Genomic DNA, 15,017 nt, shown 5'->3' on the forward strand with positions numbered 1-15,017 from the left:
CCGCCTTCACCAACTCCGCCAACCGCCTGTATGAACTGAGGATGACCTCTGAACCCAGACGGCAGGAGTCATTGGTGGCGACATGAGCAAGGATTTGCAGTCGGGTGCACCCACTGCTCTCTATCACCGCTGGCAGGGCCTCCTCCACATCTCGGATGAGACCTCCCGGCAAGCAGACAGATTGAACACTGGCCTTCTTCCCCGACCATTCCGCTATTTCCCTAAGGGGCTCCATTACCCGCCTAACATTGGAGCTCCCAATCACTAATAAACCCCTCCCCCCGTGTGGCTGCTCGGATCTTGCTGAAGGAGTGGCCACATGTCCACTCACAGGCAGAGCAGGTGATGCCACATGGCCAGCCTCCACATTGCCTCATGCGGTGCGAACGCCGTTGAACCTGCAACTCCCCTTGGGGAGAGGGTGGTCCAACCACGCCCAGTACTCGCGAAGATGTCTCGACAGCAAGGCTGTGAGTGAAGCATATAACACCTGGGGTGTACCATGTGACGCACCAGACTCCCCTCTGCCGCTACACTCCGAGGCAGCAGCCTGAAGATGGTTGATCGTGGCCATCAGCAAGTTCAGCTGTTCGCGAACAGTAGCCAGCTCCTCCTGCATCCATACACAGCAGTCACACATCCTATCCATTCTAAGAAATCAACAATTTACTGTAGAGAGATAAGTAATCAACTTTTAACTAGACTGCTTATTTACTAAAGGCGGCTGACAGCTGACTAAACTGTGGTTACTAGACACTTCTTGTTGGAAACAACAAAAATAAGCACTAACTGTCTCTGGACTGTACTTAAAACAAACACAAAATCTATGGAACACTATTACTAGTACTCGAAAATTAAAGCTTCCTAAAACCTAAAACACAAGGTAAAAGAAGTAACAAGAAATAAAAACACAGTTAATATTTAAATTTTCTTTCTCTTAGCAGAAAAAACAATATTTGATTTGCAAGAAAAATTTATACTGACACTGAATTTTGTTGCAAACAGTGTTAGTTGGACATTAATCGCATTTTCCACAGCGTTACATTTATTGCAAAAATAGTCAATGGCTAAATCAAATAATTTTGTAGCTGGAGATCGATGCTGACAAGGCATATGTATGGCCAATAAGACATTGTAATAAATAATCAACATTACTGGGAATAGGAGTTACATTATGACGTTTCCCTATTTGTCCTAATACAACAGTCTTTATCTACAATTGTATAAAAAATGCAAATCTGATGTTATATAAGTCTATGATTATGTTATCAAGATGACAACTACACACCATTCAATGTTTTCTAGTGAACATAATTCACTTCCATTTCTTTCTATGCATATATAAGTCTTCCAGAGAATGGCAGATGGTTGAGAGGTGCATTAATGAATAAAGAACATAACAATGTCGGCTTGCTTTCATGGGTATATCTTGATAAATCACGTCAGTTAATTAAACCAAAATTCTAAAGCAAATTGTACAATACCACACAATTCTCTTAATGTTGTGCCATCAATATGGGTTTTTCAACATGGTAGTTATTTCATACAACCATAACAAGATTATTATGTTGTACCTAAAGCAGTGTACTAGACTAGAAGAGGTGAAGGTACAGTAAAGCTGTTCTCAACTCAAAAGCTAATTTGAACACCACAGTGCTTTACTAAGCACATTCTATTGGAGTTGGTAAGCCCTTGCCTTTCTTTGACCTCTGAAATGACACACTGCCAGTTATACAAGTACCTACAGTTTACTATGGATCCTGAACAATGGTGAAGCTTGAATTTAAACTTATACAAATTATTGTCAGAGATGAAAGAAGTGATAAATGACAGGAAAAATCCTAGTAACACAGGAGGACTGAAGTCCAAATCTTTAGACTTGCAGCCTGAAACATACTCATCATATCCAGCAAACCACATGACGTGTCAAGCACATAATCATATATTGAGGAAATGTAAGCGATATTAAATGATTTCAGTATTACATAGGAAACACTTTCTAATGTTCTGTTAAATTTTGAAGCACATTTGAAAATATTTCCTATTTAAAACTATTATCATTCTCTGGCAAGCACTGACTGAAAATCCAGTTATTTTTTTAAAAATGATTTGATACTACCTGCAACTGTCATTCTTTATTTATTTGTTGTACTGTTAAACAATTCCTGCAGCCCGATAAACAGAAGCAAGAAAAAGTCAGTGCATTAACAGCTAGTTAATGGACAACACAATATCAAATCTGATCATAAAATATGCTAGGTTTCATACAAAATTACTGCACAAAAATTCAACAATGACATACTACACCACACTAGTCTGAGCACAGTGTATTTGAATGCTATCCACTGTCACTATGTTTGTGAGTACGGGATCAAACTGTTAAGAGTTAGTTATCATCCAGTTGCGAAAATTTTGAAAATATATATAGTATCTTAAATACATATAGTTGATGTTAACAGCAGAACTGACAATAATTTGATATGGCACAAATATTAACATTTGCTTCTTATTTTCTTTTTGAACTTTTGATGGACTGGATTCTATAAAGTAATTAAATAACAGTATATTTATTTCTTACAGTCAGTCAGTCCCTCCTCCGACACACACACACACACACACACACACACACACACACACACGCACACCAAATATTTTAAGGCAGTAATTAAAGCAGGTTAACAAAATTTGTTTTTCACATGTACCTGATACACCTCTTCATTCACAGATAAATCCTTCATTTTTCCTTCTGCAGAATGTTTCGCAGAAACAAGATGCTTATCTTTTGTTTTTGCGTCAGTTACGTGCCTTGAATACATCAAAATTTCTTGTTGAATATCTTCTGGTAGCTCTGCAAGAACATTCTTGTCGACATTGGACAACATTGATGAGGGACTGCTGCAAATTTCAGGACTGCTTCTGATAATGCTTCCTTTACTTTTTTCTTTAAAGTATGTGTCAATTTTACCACCAGGCACATCGGTAACTGCTCTTTTACCCACACAGTCCTTGAGATTTTCCTGCATCACGTTTTCTTCATTAAGATTATGACTTCCTACAACTGACACATTCTTGTTTGGTTTACTGTCATTGATAGAAATTTGTTTCCTGCAATCATTAATAGAATTTTTACTTGTTGATTTTGGTGCTAAAAATTTAGAAATCTCAACAGATTTAGATCCCAAGCTTTTCTGCAGTCGAGATATTTGTATGCCGACACCTCTGAGATCATTTGGTTTCGCTTGGATTTGTCTGAAGATATTTAATACCTCCCTGAAAGAAATAATGATTTTTCAAATTTTGTAAGTAAATTTCCCCTGAAAACTGCACACTGTAACCACATATAAGACATATTTTGTGTGAACTGCACTGAACACACAATGTACACAGCATGAAAACAAAAAAGAAGCTCTACAAAGACACTCACTTGGCAATTGCATCACCACCATCTACAGGAATTGGTACTGTAGATGATCTTGTTACATGGTCGCAAACACCGTGTCCCATGAACTTCGCTGTTTCAACAGGAGCTTCATTAGCACGAATCTGAAATGATACAAGACTAATAAATGTCTCTCTCATTTTGAGAATGCTGCAGTAGATAATGTAGGCAAGAGAAACTTCTACTTACCCAGCAACAGAGGAAATATACAAAAACAAGATGTGGCAAAAATGGTAGCTATTGAAAATAGAGGTATCTTCTGTGGCAGGAGAGGGAAATGAGTTGGAAGAAATGGGACTACATATACTAGGTCTACAACTTTGCTTCCGCCAGTTTTTCCCAAAGTTTGGGGCTTTTATTAAGAAAACTTACAAAAAATTATCATTCAAAGTATTGCCCATCGGTGGCCACTACATTCTCTCATCTTTCGGAATGCATATGAATCCTGTGGCAGAAGAACTGGGTGTCTTTTGTTGGGATCCATGAATCGATTCAATTTTGCACTTGTTCATATGATCGGAAGTGCTGGTCAGGCAAACTGTATGCCACTGACTGGAAAAGGTGGTAGTCAGAGATATCAACATTTGGAGAATACAGCGGGAGGGACAGGGCTTCTCATTTCAACTTTTGCATGTATATTTTAATGGGTTTTGCGACATGGGGTCGAGCACTGACCTACTACAAAATTACCTTTACATGTCTATCACTGTATTGCGGCCATTTGTGTTTCAGTGCTGGGCTCAAACGCATTAATTGCTTTCAATAATGATATCCTGTGACTGTCTTCATCTGTTTCAGTGGCTACGAAAACATTCTGTCTTCCACTGCCAAGCCAGTCCTCAACATCGAAATCACTGTTCTTAACGCATTCAAAACATTGGTCTTACCCAGCATCTTAAGAGACACAGCCACACATTTCTTCATGTTTAAGCAGAAAATTAAAACTTCCCGCAAATGTCGAGAAATGGGTACATGAGTTGACGTACTTAATCGAGTATAACCTTATGATGCAATCACAAATCGACTAATATTTTTATGGCATTATGTTTACAGATGCCTAACCTTATTGTATTACACACATGACCAACCACCTGAACCCCATATGCCGCTACTGCCGTCTATTGCAAAACGGCGGAAGCAAAGTTGTAGACCTAATAGAAAAATTTTCATCTTCAATAAATCATCTGTGTGACATAGATGCTGAAAATATATTGAGGCAAAGTATTCACACACACACACACACACACACAAACACACACACACTATATATGTGTATTTTTTCCATCCCAATGATGAACTACTACATTTGAAATTTTCAGCACACTTTGTGTGCGTAAGGGAAGACATTACAGGTACACTTCAAAAACATCAATTCTTTTCTCTAGATATTGGTCAAGGGTCCAGTTTTTGCACTCAATGAGGAAAATGGAGTACAGCAGGTGACAAATCATTCGTGTTTTCAGTTGCAGACTAAGATCCGATCTTAGGAAACAGAAAGCTCTGCAGTGATGTTATTAATATATTTAGAGCTTTCAATGATAAATTTGGGTCAAAAAGTAATTTTGAACCTTGGAACCAAAAACACAGGCAGAGCAATTTAATATGTGTCTTTAAAGTTAATGTTACATTGCTTCTGAATAGCAGCTTTCAGAGTTGGCAGTAAAGCTTAATTTTGGAGAGTATGCAGATACTGACTGGCAGAAATAGTTTAATAGCACATTCACTGCATCCATTATGATACAGGATTAGCCTGATAATTCTATCAAACACTCTAATAAAGAACGGCTCTTTTCTTTAATAGTTCCGGCTCCATGGAAGTCAGCATGGGAAAAGATTGTGGCCAGTACACAAGAACGCTGCTAGCAAAGTTTGATGAAACAAATACCATTTCTTCATGTAGACTGCGGAATTTCAACGTGTCCTCACATCTAATGCAAATTTCAATGTTTTTCCTTTGAGAATTCCTCTAATTTTTTGGTGATATCTAGTATTTACCGACATTAACACTTTAACAATGTCTCTAATATTCTATATTAAATTTCATATTTTAGTCAGATACTACAAGTACTTAATGAACATATGTTTTGTGACATTTATTTGAAAGGGTGTGTGAAATACTGTCATTACTTACCTCCAACACATAGCAAAGATTGTAGGAAGTAGAATTACAAAAACTGGTACCGGTATATCATGCGAATATATCAATATTATTGATATACTGGCATATATGTGTAAACATCAGCAATGTTGTTAAAATGAAATATTGAAATTGCTGATGCAATGTCACCATCTTTAAATGAGACTATTCACTGCTTATGTAGTGCCAACACAAGGACCTTGTAGCACAGGAAATGTACAAGGCAAAATGAGAAGAAAATCAAATATTAACTGGTAACAACAGCAGAGACTTGAAAATTTAAACGAGAAGGAGCCAAGGTAGAAAACAGAAAATACAGATGTGTGGGAGGAATGAACTAGAACTGGAACTGGAAGTACAGCATTAGATATCAATAAGATATCTAACATGAGGACTTATTACAGATTTAAAATTCAGAAGACAGTTGTCTCACAAAAAAATATTTAACAAAGGATGGAGAATGACACCCTCTCCAGAAACAGATATCTCATGCCTTGACTCCCCAGCTGCCAATCGCCTCTCACATACACCCTGACAGGCCACAAAGTAGTATCTCTTGTGACTTACTACTACCCAGGACTGGAGCAACTGAATCACATTCTCTGCTACAATTACAACATCTTGTCATATCCAGGAATACAGAATCCTTCCCAGAATGGTAACCCATCATCCACCCCATCTCTGTAATATCATCTATCAATATCTTTGTCAGTCCTTATCCACACCTGCTCCCAACTCCCTGTGAAAGACCTAGATGCAAGACCTGTACATCTGCCTACTATCATCTACTCCAGTCTGTCACATGTAATTCCTATCCCCATCAAGGCGGGAAAAGCATCCAAGTAATCTACTAACTTGGCTGCAACTACTGTGTTAGCAAGACTAACAGCCCATCTATCAGTAGCCACATCTTTTGCAGTTCATGTCTAGGGATTGGAATATTTTGCAGAAACAATAGATTGGGGGTTTTTAGCAAAATAATATGGAATCAGCAGTTTTTACGAGATAGCACGAAAATTGTAAGTTTGTTGCCTAAAAATGTTATACACTGGGGGGTGGTATGTTACTAATATTATTAAGAGATGGTTATTGAATGTTAAAACTGCATTTGACTTCTAATTTCCTCAAGGCTGAGGTCGTTGTATAATCTTAAAATGACAGTGCACTTCCTCACGTAACAAATTTTGTTGAGAGGATGAAAACAGCAGTGAAATAGGCAAACTACAATACCAAATTTGGCAAAAATATCATGGAATTTTCCAAAAAACACGAGATCCGACAAAAAAATAATATCAGATTTGACAAACAAACCAAATTTGGTAAAATAAACAGCAACAAATTTTGAAAAAAAAAAAATGCTGAATTTTGCAAAGACATTAAACTGAATCTGACAAACAACAACACCAATTTTGACCATAAAATAAAATGATTTTTTCCTGTCCCTATTCATTGTTGGTTGCCCTTGTTAATTCATACAGAACTGTAAAGTTCCGCTGTATATATGGTCATGCTATACCAGCTAGATAACGAAGAATTGTGAATTGAATTGTGTTTTATTCATCTCAATACGTACATTTGCAATCCATTTGGTTTGCATACAGGAGACGTCAAAAATTTATAATACAGCTACAATGATTTTTAAACTAATAAATAATAGCATAAAAATAAATAGTGACGGTATAATGATATTTCTTGGAATATGTAACACACTGTATCAAACTCAAATTTCCAGTGTGTCCTCCATGAATTCATCTACTGAGTAATAACATTTCAGTGTCAGTACCTCATACAGCTTTCTTTTAAGTGGACCTAAATTCGTCTGCATCAACTTGTTCCCTTTTCATTTATTACAAATTTTCATTCTCATGTATTGTGGTCCCAGGGCATACAGTCTGAGGCGGTGGGAGAGGAGCATACAATTTTCTTTGTTTCTAGTATCATGTGAATGGAAAAAATGGTTTCCCTCAAATAATTCATGTCTGGTGTAAAAAAATATAATAATCTCATACATGTATAGGACTTACAGAGTTTATATTTTTGAAATTTCTTGGTTACAGGATTTAACACCTAGCTCCGATCTGATGATTGACCACACAGCCGTTGTCTTACTTTTATGATTTAATATTAGCCTGTTATTTGCCAGTTGTTTTCCTGCCTTGATAACTCTTTTACATATGGTTTTATACAGTCTACCATATTCATTGCAATCAATATCTTTATTATATTTTAGTTCGCTGTGCAGTTGCCTTTTCCTTACAGTGGTAATTTGTATGCTCTAGGTAATCCACTTTAATTTATTTGTCATTTTATTGCTGCAGAGTCTAGATGGAAATGTTTCATTAAAGACGCCACGAACACTATTTAGGAACTTCTCGAAGTTTTCATCACTTGAGTCACAATGATCAAAAGACTTTGTTTTCTCTTTTAGCTTCTTACTAAATATTAGCAAGTTTTCTTTGCTTAAGTTCCTCCTCATAAGGGTTCTTATACGTGAAATGTTCCAATCTGTTTGTGGCAGCTCAACGAACAATGCACAATGCCTGAAATACCTAGATCTAGACAAAATTTATACACATCTTCATACATGTAATTAGTTAGAACATTGCCAATACAGGTTGCTGATTGGCCATTGTCTCTGCTAGATTCAAAGAAATTCAATTTGAAACCATATTTCTTTACTAAGTCAGTGAATCTTGAAGCGTGGCTACTATCACATGTGATATCAATATTAAAATCAGCAGCTATTACTTTTTTCCCTACAAAGGTCTTCTAGTTTAATTTGAGGCTTACATAAGAATAGTTCTGTTATTGACGTCCCTGGAATTCTGTATATTGAGATTATTATAACCTTTGTTAGTGAGTCCACTACTTCCATGCAACAGCTCTCAAACACACATTATTCATTTAAATTATTAAAACAATTTCTGGTCTCATTATTTATACCACTATGTAGGAGTATACATCAGCCTCCAAGCGACTTTTTTCTTCTGCAAAAGCTACTTGCTAATCTGAATTCCCTATTTTGTTAAAAATTGTAATTATGACCTCAGTAAAACAGTGTTCATTTAAACAAACAACTCTAATATTTGCACATTCTGACAGAATGATTTCCAATTCGTCTATCTTGGAGCTTTTATTATTTGAAGCATCAGTTTAAACCATTTATATTCTAGTGGATAACATATCTACTTTGATTATTATTTATAGACTTTGGCACATTTCTTGCCTGATAATGGATTGGTTTTGTCTTTCTTTGGCAAGACACTTTGCACTTACAAGAGAACCTCCCCATTGCACCTCCTCAGATTTAGTTATAAGATGGCACAGTGGATAGACCTTGAAAAATTGAACACAGTTCAATCGAGGAAACAGGAAGAAGTTGTGTGGAACTATGAAAAAAATAAGCAAAATATACAAACTGAGTAGTCCATGCACAAGATAGGCAACATCAAGGATAATGTGAGCTCAGGGGCGCTGTGGTCCCGTGGTTAGCATGAGCACCTACAAAACGAGAGGTCCTTAGTTCAAGTCTTCCCTCGAGTGAAAAGTTTACTTTCTTTATTTTGGCAAAGTTATGATCTGTCCGTTCGCTGATTGATGTCTCTGTTCACTGAATAAGTTTTGTGTCTGTGTTTTGCGACCGCACCGCAAAACCATGTGATTAGTAGACGAAAGGACGTGTCTCTCCAATGGGAACCGAAAACATTTGACCGCAGGGTCATAGGTCAAACGATTCCTCAACAGGAAAACACGTCTGATATATTCTATACGACACTGGTGATGGCATGTGCATCACATGACAAGAATATGTTATCGGCCCACCTAACTTGTACACTTGGCGAATGGGTAAAAAGATTCTTCTACCTTGCCCGATTTAGGTTTTCTTGTGGATGTGACAATCACTCCAAAAAAAGTGATGAAAACATAAGAGTTTGTCACATAAACTGCAACAAATTAATGCAACAGTTTCACAGTCGCACAGTTTTCCCTGTGCTCTGTCAAAACATATGTTATTAACATTTTCAAATTTTTTCGTGTGTAGACCGTCAAATCCTGCGTATGTCCAAGCAAATCTGAAAATGTCCTGGAATTTTGGGGAGCGAAGTTGATTATGTGTGAGTGCCTGAACTTTGATAATTGTCTGAAAATAAAAAATTAAACTTTTCACTCGAGGGGAGATTTGAACCGAAGACCTCTCGTTCTGCAGCTGCTCACACTAACCACAGGACCACGGCGTTGCTGAGCTTACACTGTCCTAGATGTTGCACATCTTGCGCATGGACTACTCAGTTTGTATATTTTGCTTATTTTTTTCATAGTTCCATGCAGCGTCTTCCTGTTTTCTCGATTGATCTGTGTTCAGTTTTTAAAGGCCAATCCGTTGTGTCAACTTATAACTAAATCTGAAGGGGGTACGATGGGAAGGTTCCCTTGTTAGAACTTTTTTGAGATCAATAAAAATGACTCCTAGTTTATTGCACTGTTCTCTAATAGTGCCGTTTATTCTCGGCACCGATCTGTACACAATGCCGCTGATTATTATCCTGGAATTCATGTAGAATCTTCTGGCCATTTGGATAAGGTTCCTTGCGTGGTTTACAATTTCTTCTTCGCTGTTGTTTCAAAGCAAATTTGTCCCCATACGGACAAAAACACGTTTTGGGTTTCTGCTACACTTATCTGCCACGTTCTCTCTTGAGTTTAAGATGCTGTTTAGGTGTGTATGTAATTGATGCACCCTAATTCATAGTCGAACGTCACTTTTGGAGTTTGGAACGACTACGTTTTTCAACAATGAGTCACCTATAATAAAGAAAGCTTATAAATGAGTATAAATTTCAAATATCCATCTGCCGGGATCAATCAATACATCAGCCTTTGGGCATGTGCTAACAAATACCACAAAGGACTGAAATATTCATCTCCTGTGTAGCACAAGGACAACACTGTACTTCTCAATGTTTGAGGACAATCACTTTCATAGGCAGCTCCTGACAACCTGTGAACAAGGTTGTTTCTCACAGAAATCTGTTTCTTGGCATTAAGGCAGTGTCTCCTGCGGGCCAATGTATACTGTAGGGTTACACCCACATATTTTGTGGTGAAACAATACTCTAGCTCTCAGCCATTTATTTAAATTTTATTTCAGTATTCAGTTAGGTTGTTCACACATTACAAAGTATATTTCCACTTCTTCGAATTTTGGACGCAGTTTTGTTAGATGTAAGCCATCAGCACACATTAATTTCTTTCTACTGTCAGAAAAAGACTGGTCCTTAGTATAAATGTTGAAAAGTAATTGGAGGAAACCATTCCATTTTCTTTGAAGAAGATATTCCACCAGGTCATAATCTCTACTGATTTGACACATTTTGCTGAGCAACGTCTCATGGTATATTTATCGCAAGTGGCCACTGACTTCACAACAATGACTCCTCATCTATTTTCATTTTTTTAACTCCACCTTTGGTTCAAATTATCAATCATTGAGTAGACAGCTATTTTGATAACTTGCATGTCAAACAAATACAGAATTTTTAAAAACGAAACACACACTATTGGCTAATGTGGGTCAACAAAAGTGACATCAGCAAAAATGATATCTGCAGGGTTATAAGAATAATAAATTTTATAAATATAACCAGATACACTGTAAGTTACTCTTTATACAATCAGCTGTCTTCACTGCGTTGCAAGAGTACAAAAAATTGTACAGTACTTAAGAAAGAATTTGTGGTTGCTCAGAAACACATCTTAGTCCTGATTATTTAGTAACAGGAAGAATGAATATTAATATGGGGAAAAATAAGGTGTAAACATCCTGGAACTTCCAATAAATAAAAAAGCTAAAAGTTCATGGGTGCATAAGGTGTAACACTCTGGAAATTACATTAAATAAAAATCTGAAAAAGCATAGTGGCATGATTTGTTAGGGAATTAATATACACACACAACTTCAGAGAGAGAGAGAGAGAGAGAGAGAGAGAGAGAGAGAGAGAGAGAGAGAGAGAGAACTTAACAAAAAACATTACTTCAGAAAACTTGTTAAAGTGTTATACCATAAGCAGAAAAGCCGATACATGGATATAATAATAATTATTCTTCCTTTGAAAAACAGGGAAAGGAACGAGGAATAAAGAGGACAAGGGGGAATGGGGGCAGTTATTCTGGTATACTGCCCTCCTATCACAGCAAACAGTAATATGGGGAGTACAAATGCAGATATACTAGATACCTCCTACACATTTGAAGACTGCCTCAACACACTAAGTGTCTTAAGGATAGCTGCATGAAACAATAAATAATAAAAGTTTAGTTATGCCTGGAGTTCTCACTACCAAAAGAGCAGTTGTGGCATGTATCCACTATCCATATGATTGTTTTATTGCAAAGTGATCTCAATTACCAGAATGAGATTTTCACTCTGCAGCGGAGTGTGCGCTAATATGAAAGTTCCTGGCAGATTAAAACTGTGTGCCGGACCGGTCCAGCACACAATTTTGATCTCAATTAATTTTGAGCATATAGGGGATGTTGAATACATAGGGGCTAATGTTAATAAAGTAAAATCCATATCAACCAAAATAAAAGCCCATATTTTAAGTGGAAATAGTTACTATTATACATTTAAAAAGCTAATGACATCTGGGATAGTAAATCGACAGCTCAAAATGACTGAATATAAAGCAAACAATGTGCAAAAAGATAAGACTGCTACTTACCATAAAGAGAACACGTTAAGTTGCAGACAGGCACAATTAAAAGCATTTACACAAAGCTTTTGGCCACAGCCTTCACCAGCAAAAGAGAAACAGAGAAACACTCACCATTCATACACACAAGCAACTACATCTCATGCACACATTACTGCCAACTTCCACAGCTCAGGCCAGAATGTGTCTATAACATGGAATGGCAGCAGAAGTCTGGAGGGGGGAGGAAAGGGGAAGGGACAGTAATGTACGGGTGGGGAACAGATGAACGCTGTCTGATGGAGCATGCAGGGACTAGAATGCCAACAGGCACAGCATAAGGAAGTTGTTAGGCAGTGGGCTTAGGAACTGGGAGAAAGGGAGAGACATGTTAACAGAGGGTGGCAAACAAAGAGGGGGTGTAAACTGCTGGGTGGAGGGTGTGGGAACAGTACATTACTGTAGGTTGAGGCTGGGAAAATTACACGAGTGAAGATTGTGTTTTAAGGATAGCTCCCATCTGTGCAGTTCAGAAAAGCTGGTGGTGGAGGGCAGGGCCCAGATGGCTCAGGCAGCCATTGAAATCAAGCATGTTATTCTCAGCTGCATATTGTGCCACAGGGTGGTCGACTCTGCTCTTGGCCACAGTTTGACGGCAGAGTTCATCCTGGTGGGCAGCTGATTGGTAGTCATACCAATATAAAAAGCTGTGCAATGGTTGCAGCAGAGCTGGTAAATGACAGGCACACAACAGCGAGGTCTTTAGCGCCCATGCCAAAAACAGATTGAGATGAGTGTCAGTAAAATACACAAAACACAAAGATAAAACAGCACGTAAAACACAGGCAACCACAGCTGGAAAACTACTTGCGCACCAGTACAGATCCATGGAACGAAGTATTGTGTCAGTAGTAAAACATTAACAACAAAGGAAGAAAGTGGTATAAGGAGTTAAAACAATACAGCAGATGGATGTGGCTGCCTGACCACAAGAATAAAGAAAGGAGAGGCAAGCCACTCTGCAACACACTAAAACCTCCAGCCTAAAAGTTTAGACCAGAGTCCCGGCACATCACACAACTTTAAAACCTTAGTCACATTCGTCTCATCATCAGTTAAAATAGAGGACAGATCCCCTACAATATTTGCATCTGCCCTTGCATCACAATATAAAATGCACTTCGGTAAAATATGGAGGACAGAGATGTGCATGCCACAAGCAACGCAAAACGGGGGATCCTCTCACCATAGTAAAAAGTTATGTGTGAGAGGGCAGTGTCCAATTCTAAGACACATTAGGGTCACTTCATCCTGCCTGAGAAACTGGCAGGAGGAACGCCATGGCTGGGTTGTTGACTTCACCAAACGCAATTTATTGGCCGTCACCGCCAGCCGCTCCTCATCCCAAAACTGCACACACTTCCTGTGTAGCGCAGAAAAGACAGCCTGCAAGGGAACAGAGCACTATGCCACATCCTGTCCTCTGCAGGCCTCCTTGGCAGCCCAATTGGCCTGCTCATTTCCCCATATCCCTACATGACATGGCACCCAGCACAATGACACCTGCTTACCCTGCTGTTGGAGCAAGTACAGTTGATCATATACCAGCCGGACCAACCCCTCAGCTGGGTACAGGTTCTGTAACAATTGTAAGGCACTAAGGGAATCTGAGCAAATGAGAAACCATTTGAACGCAATGCGATGCATCTTTTCCAGTGCCTTAAGGATAGTGTGGAGCTCTGCTGAGAAAACGGTATACTCATCAGGAAGGCGAATCCTGGTGACATGGTCGGGGAATGTGACAGAGCAGCCAAGGGAATTCCCTTGCTTGCAGCCAGCAGTCTACACTACTGTGAAACTGTGATGCACATCTAAAATGTTAAGAAAACACAGACTGAAACGTAAAATCTGACATACGATCTTTCTTAAGATTCATCAAGTCTAAAATAAGTCCGGATCTCCAGAGAAGCCACGATGAAAATCTCTCACCACGATGCAAAACATAACAACCAGCCACACCCATCTTTGGAAGGGGATCCTATGCACAGATGCCATAGGGCCTCACTGCCTGTTGTCGATTATGAAAAAGCCTTTTTTTGGAGGCTGAGCAATGGTATAGAAGTTGGGTGTGTATGGTATGGACAGTGTTTTATATGCCTGACACACTGTAAGTAGCTGTCGCCTGACGTGAAGTGGCAGTTCACCAATCTCTGCCCAGAGGCTTGGTATGGGGCTTGTTCTGAACGCCCCAGTGTCCAAGCAAATCCGTTCATAGGGCACCATGTCCAACATCTTTAAACAAGAGGGTCTCGCAGACCCATACACCGTGCAACCACAATTGAGCCCTGTAAAACCAGAGCAGATAAGTCCTGTCTGCTCCCTATTTACTGTGGCTAAGACATTATAAATACTTAAAGCCTTAAGTGACTGTTTTTCATGTCCTTAAGATGTGGTAACCACATAAGCTTTGCGTAAAATATGACGCCCAGAAAATTTACTGTGTCTTTAAAAAGTAAGGACAGCGTCCCTCATCCTCAACTATAGCAAGTTTAAAACAGAATAAGAATGGTTAAAAAGAACACACAGACTTCTCAGTGGAAAACAAAAAACCACACTTCTGCGCCCATTCATCCAAATGTCGAAGAGTTACTTGCAACTGAAGTGTTGTCACTGTGAGGCTTGAAGAAGAGCAAAACACAGAGAAATCATCCGCAAACAAAGAACACTGGACAGGACTTTTCACTATGGA

At 38.5% G+C, this 15,017-nt stretch overlaps 1 protein-coding gene across 2 annotated transcripts in view; it reads right to left on the reverse strand.

The window, feature by feature from the left end:
- The window catches only part of LOC126319999 (DNA repair protein REV1), a 146,455-nt gene that overhangs the window by 53,211 nt on the left and 78,227 nt on the right, over positions 1-15,017 (reverse strand). For both annotated transcript variants that reach the window (XM_049993745.1, XM_049993739.1), the window contains exons 7-8: positions 3,425-3,543; positions 2,703-3,270 (exon numbers count right to left, since the gene is read on the reverse strand). In XM_049993745.1, coding sequence (XP_049849702.1) covers positions 2,703-3,270; positions 3,425-3,543 — 687 coding nt within the window. The remainder of the gene's footprint in view (positions 1-2,702; positions 3,271-3,424; positions 3,544-15,017) is intronic.

The sequence above is a fragment of the Schistocerca gregaria genome, chromosome 2 (assembly GCF_023897955.1).
Source record: "Schistocerca gregaria isolate iqSchGreg1 chromosome 2, iqSchGreg1.2, whole genome shotgun sequence".
NCBI classification, from domain to species: Eukaryota; Metazoa; Arthropoda; class Insecta; order Orthoptera; family Acrididae; genus Schistocerca; species Schistocerca gregaria.